This window comes from Aricia agestis, chromosome 20, assembly GCF_905147365.1.
Source record: "Aricia agestis chromosome 20, ilAriAges1.1, whole genome shotgun sequence".
NCBI lineage: Eukaryota > Metazoa > Arthropoda > Insecta > Lepidoptera > Lycaenidae > Aricia > Aricia agestis.
This window is the reverse complement of record NC_056425.1, coordinates 4,521,678-4,540,981: the sequence shown is the minus strand read 5'-3', so window position 1 is coordinate 4,540,981 and position 19,304 is coordinate 4,521,678. Positions and strand designations below refer to the sequence as shown.

Below are 19,304 nucleotides of genomic sequence, written 5' to 3'. Positions count from 1 at the left end.
GCTACGTAATAATAATAGTTAAAAAAATAAGCTTACATTTTAAACTTTCGCTTTGCATTATAATTACTTTTTAATTGGGACTTAACGCGACTTATTTAAGTAGTAATGCTACTACGAGTACATACCTTTTCTCGACGTTTCGGCCGTGTTGCAACGGCCGTGGTCACGAGGGGACTGATGGTCAGTTAAATAAGTCGCGTTAAGTCCCGATTAAAAAGTTTAATTATAATGCAACGCGACAGTTTAAAATGTTATCTTATTAACCGATACGGGCCGGATATTATTAGAAAAAAAAGAGTCCCCTCGTGACCACGGCCGTTGCAACACGGCCGAAACGTCGAGAAAAAGTATGTACTCGTAGTAGCATTACTACTTAAGTAAGTCGTGGGAGAGCCATGCTTCGGCACGAATGGGCCGGCTCGACCGGATAAATACCACGTTCTCACAGAAAATCGGCGTGAAACAGCGCTTGCGCTGTGTTTCGCCGAGTGAGTGAGTTTACCGGAGGCCCAATCCCCTACCCTATTCCCTTTCCTACCCTCCCCTATTCCCTTCCCTTCCCTACCCTCCCCTATTACCCTATTCCCTCTTAAAAGGCCGGCAACGCACATGCAGCTCTTCTGATGCTGCGAGTGTCCATGGGCGACGGAAGTTGCTTTCCATCAGGTGACCCGAAAAAAAAAAAGTCGCGTTAAGTCCCGATTAAAAAGTTTAATAAAAATAAGCTTATTTATTTTCAGCTTTTATAAAAATTATTCATTTTATCCAAATATACGGAAAATTGTGCTAAAAGACCCCGTTACATACATGCAGCTCAAGCTTATAAAAGTATGTTAAAAAGTTGTGTCTGCCAAACGACTCCTGATATTCGACACAAGGTAGCCGGCAGCTGAAAAAGATGGCTCAGCTTCAACGCTGGTTGCAGGAACATTATTGTCATTGAATTATAGGTAAATTGAAGGCAAATAATTGTTTGGTGGGCTGCTAGTAGCCAGTTCACGCACCTCCGCGCGCACGTATGAATCACGCTTCTTTGTAATCCCGCCAGTCCCGCGGGATCCCGCTAAATTTTCGACCGGGATTAGTCACGCAAAATGCATGCGGGATCCCGGTATTGCATTCCCGCCGGCGCCCATTCAGTCGGCATGGCCCGGCCATGCCGACTGTATGGGCGCCGCAGACTCGATCGCACAAAAAGTCTGTCGTCTGCGATCTCCCAAAATCTTTTTTACAACTAAATCAAACATTATAAATGTTGATCGAGAAAATATTATACTCAATAATTATTATTATTAAGAGCAAAGTCTTCAAATACAAATACTAAACTATAATAACTGTTTAAAATACAAAAAAGTGCGATACTGCCAAACCAAAAAATAGAATATATTGACTTAATATTACCTTACCTAGACAATTCTTATCGAATAATGAATCTATTTAAAAATCTGACTGAATACACAACATACATTTATTTATAGATTCTGATAAGTATTGCACTTTCATAGACAGTTTGGTCATTTTAGTCTATGAATTTTTAAATAAAAGATACTTTCAATAATATTCCGTTTAGTTATTTTACACTAAGTTTTTATGGGAGTAAAATCTTTGTGAAAGGATACTAAAGGCAGAAGTATTTTATAAGCTTAGGATTATCACAAAGAACAATAATATAAATGATCAAAATGCATACAGGGGAAATATGGTTTAAATGTCACAGTTATAACTTATAACATAATATTTAAAACGGTGACTCATAAATCATAATGCATCGGTGAAAACGCTTTTATATTAAATAATACAATATTATGGGTCTATAAAAGATTTAGTGTTTGGTAGCTGTTGGTGAAAACGAACATTATAGTGCCTTAAGAAATTGATATAATATTATGATGGATTTCGTTATGGCAAAATTGACAAGATAATAAAAATATGTTCAAATTAATAAGTTGTAAGGCTCTCTGTGATAATCTTAGCCTTATGTTTTGGAATGAATAAAAACAATATAACGTTAAGCAGTCTTAAGGAGTCTCATTCACAAAACATGGCGCTGCAATATATTTTATATTTTGTTATTTTTATCATAAAACTGACGAGTTGAGATATCGATGGTAAAACACCCAATTATATTTCGAAATTCCTGGCATTTTTAACAAAAATCTAAGGTGTCAATAATATCATGACTACCAACCATTGGCCCTGCATAGAATGGAAATATAAATGTCGAAAATTTTTTTTACAGAAGCGCCATCTATTGTCGAGTGGACGAACCTCAAAACTGTTGTTGCTTTTGGCGAGTTGTCGAGTTTGGCGAAGTTTAGGACTAACTCTGGGAACCTACGTCAGTCTCCCACTCATTTGATGGCGCGCGCCTCCGGCAGAAACGCGTCCCAGTATCGGATGGCCTGAAAATGACGTATATATTACAGTATCACAAGTGGCACATTGAGTTATCCAAGTTTCTAGTAAGATTATTTTAAGTTTCTTGTGAGCCTCATTTTAACACCTCATGAAGTTCAAAAAGGCCCTGATCTAGTCCTAGAATTCACTGGTACATATGCCCGCTAATTATTTTATTTTGTAAACTTTAAGGCGTAGTTGCTGTAATTTTTCATAATTTCATACATAACTTAATATATTTATGATAATAATAATAATAATAATAAATATACTTTATTGTGCACACGTTAAGAAGAAAATTACAACATTTATTAACTAATACAGTGTACTACAATGGCGGCAATGATGACGGCCCTACGAATAATAAAAACTAAGGAAAAGTAACTCCGTCAAAAAACATGCTCCACAATACGTCTTGTCAAAAAATTGTACCTTAGGTACACATTTCAATACATTTGCAATAGGTGGCCTTGAGCGGTACTAGGCTGACGTTACAGTCATGACAGTTCGAAAGGAACCAAATTTAAAACGGTAATATTATGGGCGTTACGTTTCCTTAGTTTTTATTATTCGTAGTGACGGCCTGTAGTACCCGGTAAAGTTTTTTAAGCCTATGTTCGTACCATAAAATGTCATTGTACTTTTTTATGTTTGGTAAAAAAAAACAAAACTCTTACCTGTGCCTGATGCCTCATATGCTCCTCAAGGTACCGCAGCACAGTAGCTCGCAGCTCCTCAACCCGCGCCTCCTCAAACCGTTCCAACTCCTTCTTGATCACGCGAGATATGAGATCGAACTCCGCTTGATTACGCTCCACTTTGGCTTCCCACTGTAGGAATAAAGTTAATTTGATGAAATTTGTTTTAATCACAGACATAGATCAAGATAGATGCCGCATGTGTATGTACTTCGCGTGCCATATCGCGTCCCCAAACGACGAGCAATGCTCGTCTTTCGAAAGTCTATTCTTTAGTCTGCTGTCGGAATCGGACGTCAATCGGAATTTTAAAATGCCTAAATGTCTAAAAGTGCCATATTGAGTTGTAGAAATTCAAATAGAAACGTTGGTCTAGATAATGGACACGTTTCTTATCATCGGCACCACACAGTAGGTAGGAAAAAAGTGGCACGCTCGTTTTCATACAAATGGAGCGACATGTGGTATCTATCTTGATCTATGTCTGTGATTTTAATTATAAATTGTACGACTAGAGATAGCTGACGAATTCAGCTATCTCTTATCGTACATTTTATAATTAAAATATTTTTCATCAATCACTTCAATAGCTTTGGTTTTGAAATGAAACCACAGTTACGTCCCGCTATAATTTTTCAAACTTTTTACTTTTCAGTTTTATATTGTTACGGATACGGACACACACTGCCATCTAAACCGTCAAACCAGCGAAACTTATCGGGGGAACACAAACAACATGAAACTCCTACTCGATACTAGATGGCGTTAGGCTTCCAGAAATATTCCACACTTGTGCGCGCTTGGGTACATCCCAGAAAAAAATGTTCTCGTACAGTCTAGGACTCACCTCGGCCCATATAAATAGCCGCAGGAAGACGAGTCGGAAAAATCAGTTCAGTTCGAGCGATCGTCAAGGCGACTTCGGAGTGAAAACAAGTGATCAATAGTGAGTAAACCAGTGAAACCTACGACTTGGCTACGAACTAGGACAGTGACAGTGCTTTGTGTTAGACCTGCTAGTGATTCATAAGAGTCAGCAGGTCTTTCTCTCCAAATCCTTCGAACCCTAGCACGTAACAATATAATGCTTTATTGTGAATATAATCCCTGACAATGTTTGTATCAAAATCGGTACTGTATTCCTAAAAAACGATTTAACATTGAAGTTTCTATTATAGTGGCTCATAAGTCGTCGGGATAAACATTATTTCAGGCAGTGCCAAATCTAAGGACACTTCTATTTATAAATCCAGGGCTGAAATTAAACAGAGTGTGCCATACCTCAACAATTTCATTGGCGGCTTGTTCAATCTTTTCCTGGCGGTTGGCGAGCTCGGCCTTAGCCTTGTTCTCTCTCCTTTTGGTCAGCTGCATTTGAGCGTGTTGCCAGTTTTGGAATACCTACAAATTAAGTAAAAAATTAATAATAATCTACTTTACTTTCAGATAATATAACAGTAATTAAAATTTATTTTACAACTATAGTCTGTAAAGAAAGTCATGACAGGCGGGAATTTTTTAAAATGAAATAAAAAGTTAGAGAACTTTATATTAATTCGAGATAAAAATGTGCAAGGTGACAATATTAAAAATGTGATAAGCGTTCTCTGTGAAAATACAAAGAAAAATTTTTTAAGCGTGATTACGTTTAGAAAATTTTCCCACCTGTCATGACTTTCTTGACGCACTATAGATATTTCGCATTTACGTTGCACCAAAATTCATTAATCATCGTACAGTTTAACCCGAATAAAAAATATTTCATGTCATTTTTCAGTACTCAATGGAACTCATTAACTATCTAATTCAGAACAGCGGTCAAGGCACAAAAAGACACATTTTCGCATTTATAATATTAGTTACAACTATCTAATTATTATTAGTTTAATATAGATCTATATGGCCCTTTACAGCATATGATTTAAATGTTAAAAAAAAGATATTACAGATTTAAAATTTGCGGGACGTAGCTTTTGCGGCGGTACCAACCAATGCGGGCCACGGGTAGTAATGAATATAAATCAAAACTACTGAATCGATTTTTTAATTTTAATCATTTTTTCAGTGAGTGACATATACTATACTATAATATTTTATAATTTAAAAATAAAATTTAAAAATAAATCATCAATAGATTACGTAATATCATGTAATATCAAAATGTAGTGTAGATTTAAAAATACTAAAAAAACACTTACCTTTACTCTCTCATGGAACACATCCTTGATAGCTCCGATGAGCCCCAGGTTGTCTTTTATGTGTTCAGTCAGCACGTAGAAATCAGTGTTGGACTGTTCATTTCTCAAATGCTCTATCTGCAAAAATATATGTATACTTTATTCATGCTCTGTAAACTGTAATGCTAAGTACTCACATACGGTTTTGCTCGATAGTTTTACTCCAAATCGAGGAATAACCACCGTGTGGTCCGCAAAACTGACAGCTCGAAGGCTCGCTTCGAGCCGGCTCGATGGAATTAAATATGTAATTTCCTTCGATTCGGAGTAAAACTATCGAGCGAAACCATATGTAGTACTTAGTCTAAGAGGGAGGGCTCTGTATAGAGTAAACAAGACAGTGGTACTTTTATAAGTTTACCCTTTTTGAAAAAAAAAAACAAATTACAACCTTTTTTTTACATTACACAACTTGTGCGTGGCGTGAAAGGGGGAGTGCTTATATTGACAGGATGATATTGTGCACTTGGCAAGATGGCGCGTTATTCTGATAGTAGATACTGGCAGGATAATATAAACAGCTAATAGATGATATTAATCTATATATTAATATGCGAGCGAAAAACTTTGGAACCCTTTTTACGAAAAATGCGGAAACGTAGGAGGGTGAAATTTCGCACAGTTGTAGTTTATGTAGAGAAGGAGTGCATCGAGCTAATATTGTATTAAAATTATGCTTTTATCATACATTATTTAAATAAATAAAACATTACACACACTACAACGCGCACACTACCATGTTTTGACTGACAAGCCTATATACACGAATCATACTCTTTTGTTTATGGTTGAAGTCTGTTGTCAAATTAAAAATGGATTGTTGTTTTTTTTATTCAATTTTAAAAGTCGATACTTTAAACGGGGAGCCAAAAAAGAAGATAATTAAATTCAAGGTCGAATTTCGACCATTGGGCGTTCTCTAGTAGTTATAATAACATAAACAGCTGTCACGTGACACTTTATAAGATACAATTTTTACATTTTGCCCACTATCCTTGTAGCACTATACCTTCTCGTGCAGATCAGCCAGATGTGACAGAGCTCTGGACAGCGGTGCGTGCGGATCCGCAGCGGCCGCGGCAGCTAACGCGCGCGCCGCGTCGTGTCCCCTCGCGGCCAGTTCGCGCCGCTCGCCCGCCAGCGCCTCGCACGCGCCGCATAGACGACGAAGCCCCGCCTCTAGAGATTCGACGCGGGCTATGCGCTCCTCGAACCACTGTAAAAGTATTTAATGAGTAAAATATTTGTTGTTATTTATTAATTATTAGTTATTACACATAAAATGTAAGGACATTTAAAAATATATAAATCTCAATGAATCTCACGATAATTTAGCGTAGCATCGCTAGCGTGACAATTTGGTTAGACGATGTAAACGATTAATAGATAAGAGTTCTAAAAAATAGCCCTGTCCAAAGAGAATGCAAAGAGATCAAAGTCATAATATGTTTCCATTTAACTCTAGGTACTGAATTTAAGACATATTGTAATTTGTAAACTGTTACTAAAAATTAGTGAAATCTTTTTATTGCCTCATCTACTATGTATTCCGTTTTTCAAGCTACTACTACAACTTCGGTTTCAGTTGCTGTGAGATTTCCATGACTGTTACAAATAAAATGAACTAAAAACTCACAGGGTCAGACTCGTCCATCTTGTAGGTGATCTTGTTGACTGTCTCCCCCACCTTGTTGAACAGCCGCAGCATGCCCGCGCCGCTCAGCGCTGACGTGCTCGTCGCTTTTGGCAGCTCCGTGTCTGTAGTAGTGTTTATTTAGAGTTGAGACAACGGTAATGAAACCCCAGACAAATAGATATATAAAACATGACAACCTGTTTTTGTAAGGGGTTAAGTGAAGAATAATATTATCGTACAAATTGATGTGTGGACTAAATTAAATTCTAATCCACATCAGTGGCTTTATGAAATATTTAAAGTTATGCGCTCCACGCACTGCGACTGCACGATAGCCGCCATGTTGGATCCGTAACATGTAACAGTTGCAGCAACTCACCGGACTCGAGGAATTTGCGGAAGTCGGGGTCAATGCACAGCACGGGGTGCTGCGCCACCCGGTTGAGAAACCGCGCTCGAGGGCCGCGCGCCGTCGCTCCACGCACTGCGACTGCACGATAGCCGCCATGTTGGATCCGTAACATGTAACAGTTGCAGCAACTCACCGGACTCGAGGAATTTGCGGAAGTCGGGGTCAATGCACAGCACGGGGTGCTGCGCCACCCGGTTGAGAAACCGCTCGAGCGCCGCGCGCCGTCGCTCTACGCACTGCGACTGCACGATAGCCGCCATGTTGGATCCGCAACATGTAACAGTTGCAGCAACTCACCGGACTCGAGGAATTTGCGGAAGTCGGGGTCAATGCACAGCACGGGGTGCTGCGCCACCCGGTTGAGAAACCGCTCGAGCGCCGCGCGCCGTCGCTCCACGCACTGCGACTGCACGATAGCCGCCATGTTGGATCCGTAACATGTAACAGTTGCAGCAACTCACCGGACTCGAGGAATTTGCGGAAGTCGGGGTCAATGCACAGCACGGGGTGCTGCGCCACCCGGTTGAGAAACCGCTCGAGCGCCGCGCGCCGTCGCTCCACGCACTGCGACTGCACGATAGCCGCCATGTTGGATCCGTAACATGTAACAGTTGCAGCAACTCACCGGACTCGAGGAATTTGCGGAAGTCGGGGTCAATGCACAGCACGGGGTGCTGCGCCACCCGGTTGAGAAACCGCTCGAGCGCCGCGCGCCGTCGCTCCACGCACTGCGACTGCACGATAGCCGCCATGTTGGATCCGCAACATGTAACAGTTGCAGCAACTCACCGGACTCGAGTAATTTGCGGAAGTCGGGGTCAATGTACAGCACGGGGTGCTGCGCCACCCGGTTGAGAAACCGCTCGAGCGCCGCGCGCCGTCGCTCCACGCACTGCGACTGCACGATAGCCGCCATGTTGGATCCGCAACATGTAACAGTTGCAGCAACTCACCGGACTCGAGGAATTTGCGGAAGTCGGGGTCAATGCACAGCACGGGGTGCTGCGCCACCCGGTTGAGAAACCGCTCGAGCGCCGCGCGCCGTCGCTCCACGCACTGCGACTGCACGATAGCCGCCATGTTGGATCCGCAACATGTAACAGTTGCAGCAACTCACCGGACTCGAGGAATTTGCGGAAGTCGGGGTCAATGCACAGCACGGGGTGCTGCGCCACCCGGTTGAGGAACCGCTCAAGCGCCGCGCGCCGCCGCTCCACGAACTGCGACTGCACGTTCGCCGCCATGTTGGATCCGTTCGCTGCCTCCGTGGATGGTGTTGACGTCATCTTGAGCTTTGTTGTTCCTGTCAAAAAAGAAATGTTAATAATATCGATACAAAAATTTAAGATTAAGGAAAGCTGCAATATTAGACATACAAAATTACGTAAGCAAGTAGGCAAAGCACATAGAAATTAATAAATTTAAATATTATGCTACTCATCTTTTTCAACGACATTATTGAAATCACACTTTCAATATCATAATTCATGAGCAATAACCAATTTGTAGCATAATAAAAATTATCAAAAAACCAACTGACCCACAATACTCTTCTCAGGCGCTGGTGGTATGATGCGACCGGAGCGTAGATATTTTTCTGTCAGTTTCTCATGTAGCCCGAGGAAGTCACTAAAACGCCTGAGAACAGCAAACTCTTGCTTGCTGAATATCGGCATATTTGTTTTGGTGAGAACTCGGTACGCAACATAAGAACTCATCATGCCTTCACCAATCTTTTGAGGTTCAGTTACTGTTATTATTATATTATTAGCTCTTTCTGTTGCAATCTGAAATAGAAACATTTCTCTACAAAAAACTGAATCGTTATTATTACAACTAATTTCAAACTGTGGAGATACAAGCAATGTTTATTAGACAGTGAAATAAGATATATTCTTAAAATCTGAAATTTGAAACCAACATTTTTATGTATTGTGTAGTATAATATTTCATATACCCAGGGCCGGATTATCATTTTTTATGAGTATAGGCCACTTTAACTTTGCTGCCCCTATGTACGAACTTTGCTGTCATCCTAGGACGCTGCCGCCCACAGGCCATGACCTATACTGCCTATACATAAATCAGGAGCTGCACATACCTCTTCCATGATTGGACTGCCCATGTCGGATGTTGATATCTCCCCGATGTTGGTGTTTTCCAGAGTCTCCCTGACTCCATTCACGTCAGGATCAAGGCTGACTTCCTGTGAAACAAGAATAGATATTTCTGAATATAATCATTTATCTACAACTAGATGACGCCTGCAACTGTGTTGGTGTCTAAACACACTAGGCCGAAGTTACGTGGCGTAAATTGCGCATGATTACGTCCGCAATGTCAAACGCATACAAAATACGGACGGAACGCGACGGAATAGTGTGTCATCGGTAATTTAAAATACATTGCGGGCGTAATCATGCGGAATTTACGCCGCGTAACTTCGGGATAGTATGTTTAGACACTTACGCCAAAAGTTAACTGTTAATCGGGACTCTGGGACCAAGTATTTTCATACCAAATTCCAGAAAAAAAAATTGCGGTTTGGGCGTGAAGAGGTGACTGACAGACAGACACACTTTCACATTTATAATATTGGTATGGACTATGGACGCTACCCCCATTATTTTCTTTTAATATATTACCACAGTGAATAAGTTAGACAATTTTTTCTTTGTCTGATATGATAGAAATAAACTAGAAAACAAAGGCAAAACATCATATTGCTTATCTACTGTGTAATTATTTTTATGAAATAAAAGATTTTCATGTGTATAAAAAACAAAAGTAACATTTTCACTTGAATATTTTAAGGAATTAAGGTATTTTCGCAAGTGCAAAGCTTAAAAGAAAACAAACACTAACACAAAAAATAGGATACATCATGTTAAATGATGCTAAAGATGCACAGCCATATTCTACAGGACTAAACATTTTAAATACATATATTTCTTACTGCCCACAAGATAAACTTTATTAAAGTCAATACAAGATATTTTAATTATCTGAATAAACTCTTTACTTCTACGATAACTCTATCATGATTCATGGATATATTATTTATTATACTTTTGTTTATAACTAAAGGTTTTTGACTATTAAAAAAAAAATTTAAGTGTACAATAACATCAACAAGATAACCTGAGCTGTTGAAAGTAAACTACAAAAGATAGTTAAAGTTGTTTTATTTATTAACTATGTACCTAATTAGTCAAGGTAATTAACATATACATTTAGCTTAATAATTTTTAACTTTCCAAATGTATGATAAAAATCTTAGTAAAAGTTGGCATTTCAAAACAAATTTAATATTGCTTCAATTTCCAAGCGGTCGAATTCGACCGCGAAAACAATAGATTTCCAGGAATCCACAATTGAGGCAATATTATTGTTTAATCCAGCAGTCAGCAACAGGCGGAAATGTCGAATCTCAGACCGCGAAATATTGTAATGTATTTTAAATACAAAGTATTAATTAATACATACATAAGGTATAAGTACCTTAATAAATTAAAATAATATTTTAAGCTACATAGGACAACAGCTGTTTTTTTTGGACCTCGTTAAAATTTTCCCACAGTATCCAGACCCTATTATTGAATCGTGGCCGCTTGGGAGTTGAGTTGTGTTAATTAAGAAAGAAGCAAAAAGTTTTCTAACTACTATAAAGTCTTTATTATTTGTATCTTTGTTTCTTCTTTGGACTACAGTGTTATTAGTGTTCAGTTCTATCAAACTAAAGGCAGTATTATTCTGGAAAGTAACCAAACATGTGTTTTAGATAATAATTTATTTATCTCTAATTCTATTTTACCTTTTTGTTTTAAATTATTAGGAAAATTCTAAATAATTGCATGTATCAAAATAACAATGTTTGTTAAATTTTGTCCAAAAAAAAAAAACTTTATTACAAAATATTATTATGGAAATACGTCGATTAGACCGGTTAAGCGGCTTAACTTGTTAGTTACTGCTATAAACGTTTCTAATAATGTAATTTGTGTAGAAAATGTACATGTAGAATGATTTGTATGTATGTAGCATATTATTTCGAAGGGGCGTCAACTCGAGGGTCGTTGACGCCCCTAATAATTGTTAGCTCGTTCAACGTATACAATAGCATCTAAAGTGATTCTCATAAGATACCTGTACCGCTGAAGCGAATAGATCTTCATCATCCCTGTTTTCACTATTGATTTCAACAGTACTAAACGGAGCTTCTGTGTTTTCCGACATCGTTAATTGATGCACAAATGCTAAATGTCCACACTGTATCGGTTTTATGAGTCTAACAATCTATTCAATTGTAAAAAACAAGATAACTTTCTGAAACGATGACCGAGAAATTCAGATGTAAAATTTGACGTTTGACAAGTGACGTGCAATTGACATAGATTTTTTTGTACAAAACTGGGCGCAAAACAAGTCACTTTGTCCAAAAAATAAAGAGCATGACTATAAAACCCAAAATAAAAATTTGAACCCTACTAAAAGCCCAAACCATTAAAAATCTTCTTTTAAAATATAATATACTCATTTATTATAATCATAATTATACATTAAAATGACGTAGGTATATAAAAAGTATTTGCTAGCTCTTGCCTCTTAAAGAAAAAAACACACGACACGTCAACAGATTGTTGTTGTCAAAATTTGTCAACAAACAAATGTCAAAAACTGGTCAAAACACAAAAACCAAAAAGTCAAAACAAGTAAAAATCCCAAATTTTGTGTGTCCTACTTGCAAAATCCTTTCTAATTTAACACGAATGAATTAATAGAGCAGTAAAATGAATAATACGGAGAAGAAAAATAAGATTCCGGCGGCACCAGTTCTAGTAACCAGTGGTAATCTGCTATCAAATGTAGCTCCGCCGACGCAGCTCCCAAATTTTGTAACAAGTGCGCCAGCGCCAAGTACACAAAATGCTGAAGTAAGTTTCTTTTAATTCTTGTACTTTAGTCGTTTCATTATTCGAAGTTGTTTATCTTCCACACTGACAAGGTGTTAATCTTAGTAAAGTAAACAAAACAAATGATGATTTCAGGCAAGCTCAACAGCAGACAAACAGACTGCACAAGCAAAAGATGCAGAACAGCCTGCACCTGAACCTATGGAGCAATCTCCTCGGACTCCAGAAAACTTCAGGTACCAATTTGGTTTAAGTACTAGAGGCAATTTTGCTTTATACAGTTATACTGTTCATGTTGTATGTTGTATAGATTAAGTTATTTTTTTTTTTTTTTTTTAAAGAAGGCAGGTCACTGTAGCCCTGACGTCACTGCGACCCATGAGGATCTATTAAGTTATTTACATTGTAAATTAAATTTTTTTAAAAGACAAATTTTCCACTTTTTTACTAAAAAGTGGCCCGTGCGAGTTTCTTACGCTGGTTCTTCACGCCGGGTTAGTTCCCGAACTGGTGGTAGGCAACATGTAGTTCAACGTTGTTAAAAAACATTTGATTCAAATTTATTCAGAAATAAAACAATTTTTATTTTATTTTTTATTTTATTTATTTATACAATGTTTTTGCTTATGTCTAGTTTATATGCTAAGAATAAATTTATATGCATTATTTATTCCTATAATTCTATTGGGAAAACTATTTTCAGCCCTGCTATACCATTATGTAAAGGAGAGCCAACAATGCCGCTAAGATCTCCGGAAGACTCTCAGGAGACACTATCTACAGCTTCCTTACCAGTTACACCAGAAACAGATAGAATTGGTAAGTCTTAGAAAGCTATGTAAACTTTTTGTTACAGAAATTAATACCAGATTTAGTTAAATATAAGTCTGGTTGGTTTTATTATAGTAGCTTGAGCAATTTTTAAACTTAAATACTCCATTAGTAAATCAATTTTATTAAAGTAGTATGAAATTTTTTTTTCAAACTCCATTGATAAGAGGCAAAGCATTATTTTAATGGTTCTGTTTATACATAGTCATCTTTAATCTTTCATCTCCCAAGCAGCCTAAGTGGGCCGCGATAACAATAGAATATTATTATACTACAACTATTGTGTCTGGTTTTCCCACGATTGTGTTATTAATAAAAAAAGGACAATTATTGACCTTATTCCAGGTGACATAATGCCTGGAAGTGGTCTTCTGACATGGGTGAAGGGAGCCGTGTCTACTGGCGGTATCCTGCAGCGGGTGGCTGAGAAGGCCAAGTCATCAGTGGACTCCATGATCACTACCTTGGATCCTCAGATGAAGGAGTATTTGAGTAATAACAAACAGAAAAATATTCTTCAAAATCATTGAACTATTATTACTACGTATAGAAAAGATACAGCAAACTTGTTTTTTGCGCTGTGCATTGAAGCTGGAAGGCATCAACTCAAAATGTCACTTCATGTAAAAGTGTCGCCTCTGTCATGGTGATATTGTATTCTAATGGTATTCTATGACTAGTAGTTGGGGCATAAATTTTGTTTGCGTCGTCTTTTCTGTATGTAGTAATAATAGTTTAATGTTAAAAATTAATGTTTACAAAACAGTGTTTATTTCTTTATTCTCACAAACTGTACTGTAAATAGAGAAGAAATATTTTTTTTGTAAAAATAAACTTAATTTTTTTTATGCTTTAGGATCAGGTGGTGATTTACTAGTGGTAGTTGCTTCTGACAAGGATGTCAAGATATCACCTGTGAGAGAAGCATTTCAGACTGTGTTTGGGAAAGCTACTGTTATGTATGTACTATTTACATTGTATAGTCCGTGAAATCCACGAAGACGCGCCCCACCACTTTTTGGGTGAGCATTTTTCCCTTTGACCTTTTCTTTGCTTTTTCTTAATTGGTCTATTTAGTGTAGTGTGAGCGTGCACTCATAGGTAATTAGCGTGTACCGACAACACTCAAACATTGGCGAAAGCTTGCACACATATTATACTATAAACAATTAGGAGGAGTAGTGGTGCGCGTCTTCGTGGATTGCGCGGACTATATACTGTAGCATACATCAATTTAAGCTTGTGTTTTGTATCAATAATTACTATACTATGTTAATCTCAGCTGGCAGCAGCACTTTAAGTGTAGGTTGAAAATAATTTCCTGAGAAACAGTAATCCAAATTTAAACCTGATATGGGCCTGACTTAAATAAAGTAATCCATTATCATAAGTCATGACATTAGGTATTAATTTTAACTGATTCAACGCGCGAGAATCATGCGTCTTTTTATATTAAAAACTAACCTTAGTAGACCTTTCTCCAGTCTCAAAGGATTTGTTTCTAATTTGATAAAAATCTGATTTTAGGTGTTTTGCGCCTGTAATCTGAACCATCATAACATATTTTAGACAGACAAACCTTCCCATTATAATATTAGTATCCATTTCAGAGGCTACGAGGCTCAGAGCGACGTCACCGCGGCACAGCCAGTCAGCTACGCGGCCGCGTACGCTGCGGCGAAACAACGCGTAGCGTATCTGCGGTCCGTCCGCGCGGATCTGCATAACAACGTGCCCGTTGTCGCTATAGAGAGCTATATACAAGAGGCAGTTACAGACAGGTATTGTATAGTACAGAAAAATAGACCGATGAACAAAATATTTGTAGACAGCTATGTACAGACTACAGACTTGCAACATATTACAAATAAATAAATGTTCAATAATTTACTATGTTACCTACTACGGCTGTTTTCGCACAGGGCCTACAGTCAGAATGTAAATTATATATTGTAGAAAACATAAGAGCCAGTCCGCGCACACGGCACGTTGCGTCAGCGTTGCGTCGACGCAACGCTGCCGTTTGACGCCTAGCCGGCCACACGGGCGCTGCGTCATCGCAGCGTTATTACGAAGCAGCAGTCTTAACGTCAACACCCGCTCCCGCTTCGTCTCGAGGGCTACTGTCCGTCATGTGTGCGTTGCGACGACGCAGCGCGCCGTGTGAACACTAAGTTATTTGTATGTAAAACAATACAACAGCAGCGCTGCGTCGACGCAACGCGACGTGTGGACTGGCTCTAACCCCGTATCCTGTCATTTCATCGATGATCTGATCGTGGCTCACAAGTCACAACACACATGATAGGAAAATCTGATCGCGGCTCATGGCGGTGCTTTTCCTATCATGTGTGTTGTGACTTGTGAGCCGCGATCAGATTTTCCTATCATGTGTGTTGTGACTTTATTTAGTTATTACAATTAACTTCCAGATGGTTCGAGCAATCCCTGTTACTCCTCTCGCAGCCGTCGCTCGGCATCGAGCTGCAGCTGGTGTCGCAGGCGACGCCGCTGCCGGCCGCCGCCGCCGCCGCCGCGCGTGCCGCTACGCCCTCCGACTACGCGCACGCGCAGACCGGCTACGGCGTCACCGTCGGCTCCGTCATGGCCGACAGTCTCCAGGTGTGTACTACTGTCGCTCGGCATCGAGCTGCAGCTGGGGTCGCAGGCGGCCGCCCAGGGCGCCACATAAATTTTTTAGCTCTACCAGCTCCCTGAGCGCCGAAGAAGTCTCGCCCAGGGCACTGACAGTGCTAAAGGCGGCACTGGTTATTTGGTCAAGTTTTATTAAGTTAATGTTAGTCGAGGTTTGTCGGCTGAACTTGACCTGACATAACCCGACCGAATTTTATAGGTCATCCTTCTATCTATGAATTTTGTCTGAGCCTGTAGACAAGTGGCAAAGCGCTAACGCTAACGCTAGCGCTACAAAATGTATGCGATTTGACATAAGACATCGCTTCGCTAGCGAATACTAATGTCTAATCCATACATTTTGTAGCGCTAGCGTTAGCTTTAGCGTTTTGCCACTTCTCTACGGGGGCTGATAGTATTATTGAGGATGCAAAGATTCTCAGTGGCGTCTCATCGTCTCGTCTCGTCTCGGTGGTGTGGAAATTGTGAAATGTAAGACCGACACTTTGACAGTTATTTTACGCAATTTATGTCAGTGGTAACTGGTAGGTAGTACGCACCTGCAGGTTATATATTCACTCGTAACGTTTTGTCCAGGTACCGCACACACAGTGGCAAGAAGCGACGTGCGGGGTGTCGCGGCGCGAGCTCCTGCTGCTCGCGGCGCGCTCGATCGCCGGCTCGTACAAGAACTTACTAGCTGTGTCTGCTGCTGAAACTTGAGAGTAGTTGTGTAAGTTTAAAATTCAATTTCACCAAGCATTGTTAAAGTTAATGCTCGAATTAACATCACATTATCTCTTTTCGTCTTTCATATGAATGATAGAGAAGATATGACATTTTAACAAGCTGTTAACACTAATGTACGTTAGGGAAATTGGGCCTAAAGTGATCGCACATTTATCGGCACGCACGTACCAAACGCGTCGCATTTTAGAATTCGTTGTATGAAATGATGTAAAACCTCGCACATTCGTGACGTGAGAGAGCCATGCTTCGGCACGAATGGGCCGGCTCGACCGGAGAAATACCACGTTCTCACAGAAAACCGGCGTGAAACAGCGCTTGCGCTGTGTTTCGCCGAGTGAGTGAGTTTACCGGAGGCCCAATCCCCTACCCTATTCCCTTTCCTGCCCTCTCCTATTCCCTTCCCTTCCCATACCTACCCTCCCCTATTACCCTATTCCCTCTTAAAAGACCGGCAACGCACCTGCAGCTCTTCTGATGCTGCGAGTGTCCATGGGCGACGGAAGTTGCTTTCCATCAGGTGACCCATTTGCTCGTTTGCCCCCTTATTTCATTAAAAAAAAAAATTCGTCCGCACCGTACGCGCCGCATTTCGTGTACTATGCGGTGCGTTTGGCGCGTACGGCGCTGACAAAATATGTGTAGATCGCTAGTTTTCTAAAACATATCCGGGCAGGCCTCTCATAGAAAACAAGAAATGGAACAACAAGAAATTCGGTTATCGCGCGGGAACCGTACATTTTTCCAGGATAAAAAGTATCCTATGTCCTTTCCCGGGACTCAAAGTATCTCCATACCAAATTTCAACAAAATCGGTTCAGTGGCTGGGCCGTGAAGAGGTAACAGACAGACAGACAGACACACTTTTGCATTTATAATATTAGTATGGATGCTTGAACTAATCTATGTACAAATTTTGAAAGCTTAAGACCCAATTTCACCAACCTCTGTTTGTTAAATCCTAACAAGGCATTACTTAACGGACCTTGGAAAATTAAACAGACTGTTAAAATACTTATGTCCCACAGTAAAAATGTAACAGCGGATTAGTAAATGCAATGTTAAGTGAACAACGAGTGAACAACTATCATTTCATTCATTCTTATTATAAGGCGACGAAATTGCAATGTACAAGATTAATACGACATGTTTGCTGCAATGTGTCACTTTATTCCATAGTAGTATAATAGTAGATAACGCGACCAAATTAAAATATCACTGATCGCATAGATTTGTTACGCTATAATAGTTCTTAATTTACTAGGTTAATAATTATTATCTGTCAAAGCTGAAAACATGAATCATAATACAAACTTTTATTTACATATTTCGGTTTGGTAATTTTGATACAAGTTAGTATATTTGCAATGTCAAGGAAAATCCAAAGGCTGAATTTTTAGCAAAGTGAAAATAAATAATTATTCATAACTATGAAAATAATTAATAATAAGGACGTAGCGGAAACATGGCGGAAAGACTCAAAAGTCAAAACAGATTCTTTTATTGATATTGCATGTTAAATTGTCTTTGAAAGTTGTTATATTGACTCATATAACAGCCTGTTAAATATTTAACGGACCTCCATAGCAGGAATTAAATTTAACGCCATGTTAGGTGATTTAACATGACATTAGGGAATGGTGGAACGCTCGATAGCTCTAACAGGCCATTTACTAATTTAACAAGCCATTACATATTTATTTAACATTGCTTGATGAAACTGGGTCTAAATCACTCTCCTCTGTTGGCAAAATTGGAATCCCTTTTTTTTTTATAGAGGTCTTTTTGATTAATTATTCTGTGGGTAATTCAAAGATAAAGATATGATAAATACTGACAATGAACTTTCATTTAGCTTTAGTCATTGTTGAGAAAAATCGATATCGCTGCAGCCAAATTATCAAGGCGTCACCTTAAAGTACGTAACTCAACGGAACTCAAGAGTTTAATGACGATTTAACTTTTGTACGGGGCTTACGTCTAAATCTTCATTTAATTACAGTTTTGTAATTAATATTTGCTTCTGTTAATTACAAATTTACAATTAAATATCCATTGTAACCGTTAACTACGCAAACATTTGATTTTCTTTCTATTTGTTATAAAATAGTTTAATATACTCCTTTATTTTCAGGTGGCCATATTGTTATAAAGACTAAGAAAGAAGATCTACGAAAATATTTTAGTATGATATATCATAATGAATATTAGTTAAATATATTGTATGTTTAAACTTTTACGGTCTTACTACAAAATATTTAAACACCTGTTGAACAGTTGATTAGAGAAAAATTCAGTACAAAATGGTCTCCAAACAACTGTTCAACAGATGTTTAGTTTTTTGTGGTGAGACCGTCAGTTTTTAAGTGAGATAATATTGTATATAAGAAATATAACAATTATAATGAAAATTGTTTTTCTATAACTCTTGAGGTGGGATATGTTATTTTTAGGATTATAATTATTATTTAAAGATGATTATTTTTTACTTATTATCTAAAGATTCTTTTACCATTTTAATTTATTTTTCCGCATATTAGTCCGTGCAATGCTAGGACGTCCGCATAATTTATATCTTATGAGATTACTGCATTATACGGTATACCTAATTTACTTCATACCTGCTACTATTTTTTTCAAAGTTTTTCAATAGCTACTTGCTAGCATGAGGTAGCCTGATGATTTCCACAATCGAACTATAAAACATAATCAGTAAATGAACATAAAAATATTTATCGTAATCGCCGCAAATAAGGTAGTAAAGTATTGTAAAGATATTGAAGATTACGTTTTATTTTA

The 19,304-nt window shown here is 38.6% G+C and overlaps 2 protein-coding genes across 2 annotated transcripts; one reads left to right on the top strand and one right to left on the bottom strand.

Moving 5' to 3' along the window:
- Positions 1-1,758: 1,758 nt before the first annotated feature.
- Positions 1,759-11,737, bottom strand: LOC121736996 (sorting nexin-2). Its single transcript, XM_042128497.1, has 10 exons — positions 11,527-11,737; positions 9,482-9,586; positions 8,921-9,167; positions 8,498-8,683; positions 6,969-7,090; positions 6,342-6,548; positions 5,294-5,410; positions 4,377-4,496; positions 3,075-3,227; positions 1,759-2,402 (listed from the first exon to the last, which is right to left on the bottom strand). Exons 1-10 carry the CDS (start codon positions 11,614-11,616, stop codon positions 2,352-2,354), a joined length of 1,398 nt encoding a protein of 465 aa, XP_041984431.1. The 5' UTR covers positions 11,617-11,737; the 3' UTR covers positions 1,759-2,351.
- Positions 11,738-12,068: 331 nt separating this feature from the next.
- Positions 12,069-18,678, top strand: LOC121736997 (protein PRRC1-like). Its single transcript, XM_042128499.1, has 9 exons — positions 12,069-12,314; positions 12,429-12,529; positions 12,997-13,112; positions 13,470-13,616; positions 13,981-14,083; positions 14,735-14,905; positions 15,557-15,746; positions 16,356-16,491; positions 18,640-18,678. Exons 1-8 carry the CDS (start codon positions 12,171-12,173, stop codon positions 16,479-16,481), a joined length of 1,098 nt encoding a protein of 365 aa, XP_041984433.1. The 5' UTR covers positions 12,069-12,170; the 3' UTR covers positions 16,482-16,491; positions 18,640-18,678.
- The last annotated feature ends 626 nt before the right edge of the window (positions 18,679-19,304 follow it).

Coding starts and splice junctions, on each gene's coding strand:
- LOC121736996 (XM_042128497.1), bottom strand. CDS start 11,616: ATGTCGGAAAACACAGAAGCTCCGTTTAGTACTGTTGAAATCAATAGT. Junction 9,587..11,526: donor TATTCGCTTCAGCGGTACAG/GTATCTTATGAG, acceptor CTTGTTTCACAG/GAAGTCAGCCTTGATCCTGA. Junction 3,228..4,376: donor CCGCCAATGAAATTGTTGAG/GTATGGCACACT, acceptor TTATTCCTACAG/TGGGAAGCCAAAGTGGAGCG.
- LOC121736997 (XM_042128499.1), top strand. CDS start 12,171: ATGAATAATACGGAGAAGAAAAATAAGATTCCGGCGGCACCAGTTCTA. Junction 12,315..12,428: donor CAAGTACACAAAATGCTGAA/GTAAGTTTCTTT, acceptor TGATGATTTCAG/GCAAGCTCAACAGCAGACAA. Junction 14,084..14,734: donor TTTGGGAAAGCTACTGTTAT/GTATGTACTATT, acceptor TATCCATTTCAG/AGGCTACGAGGCTCAGAGCG.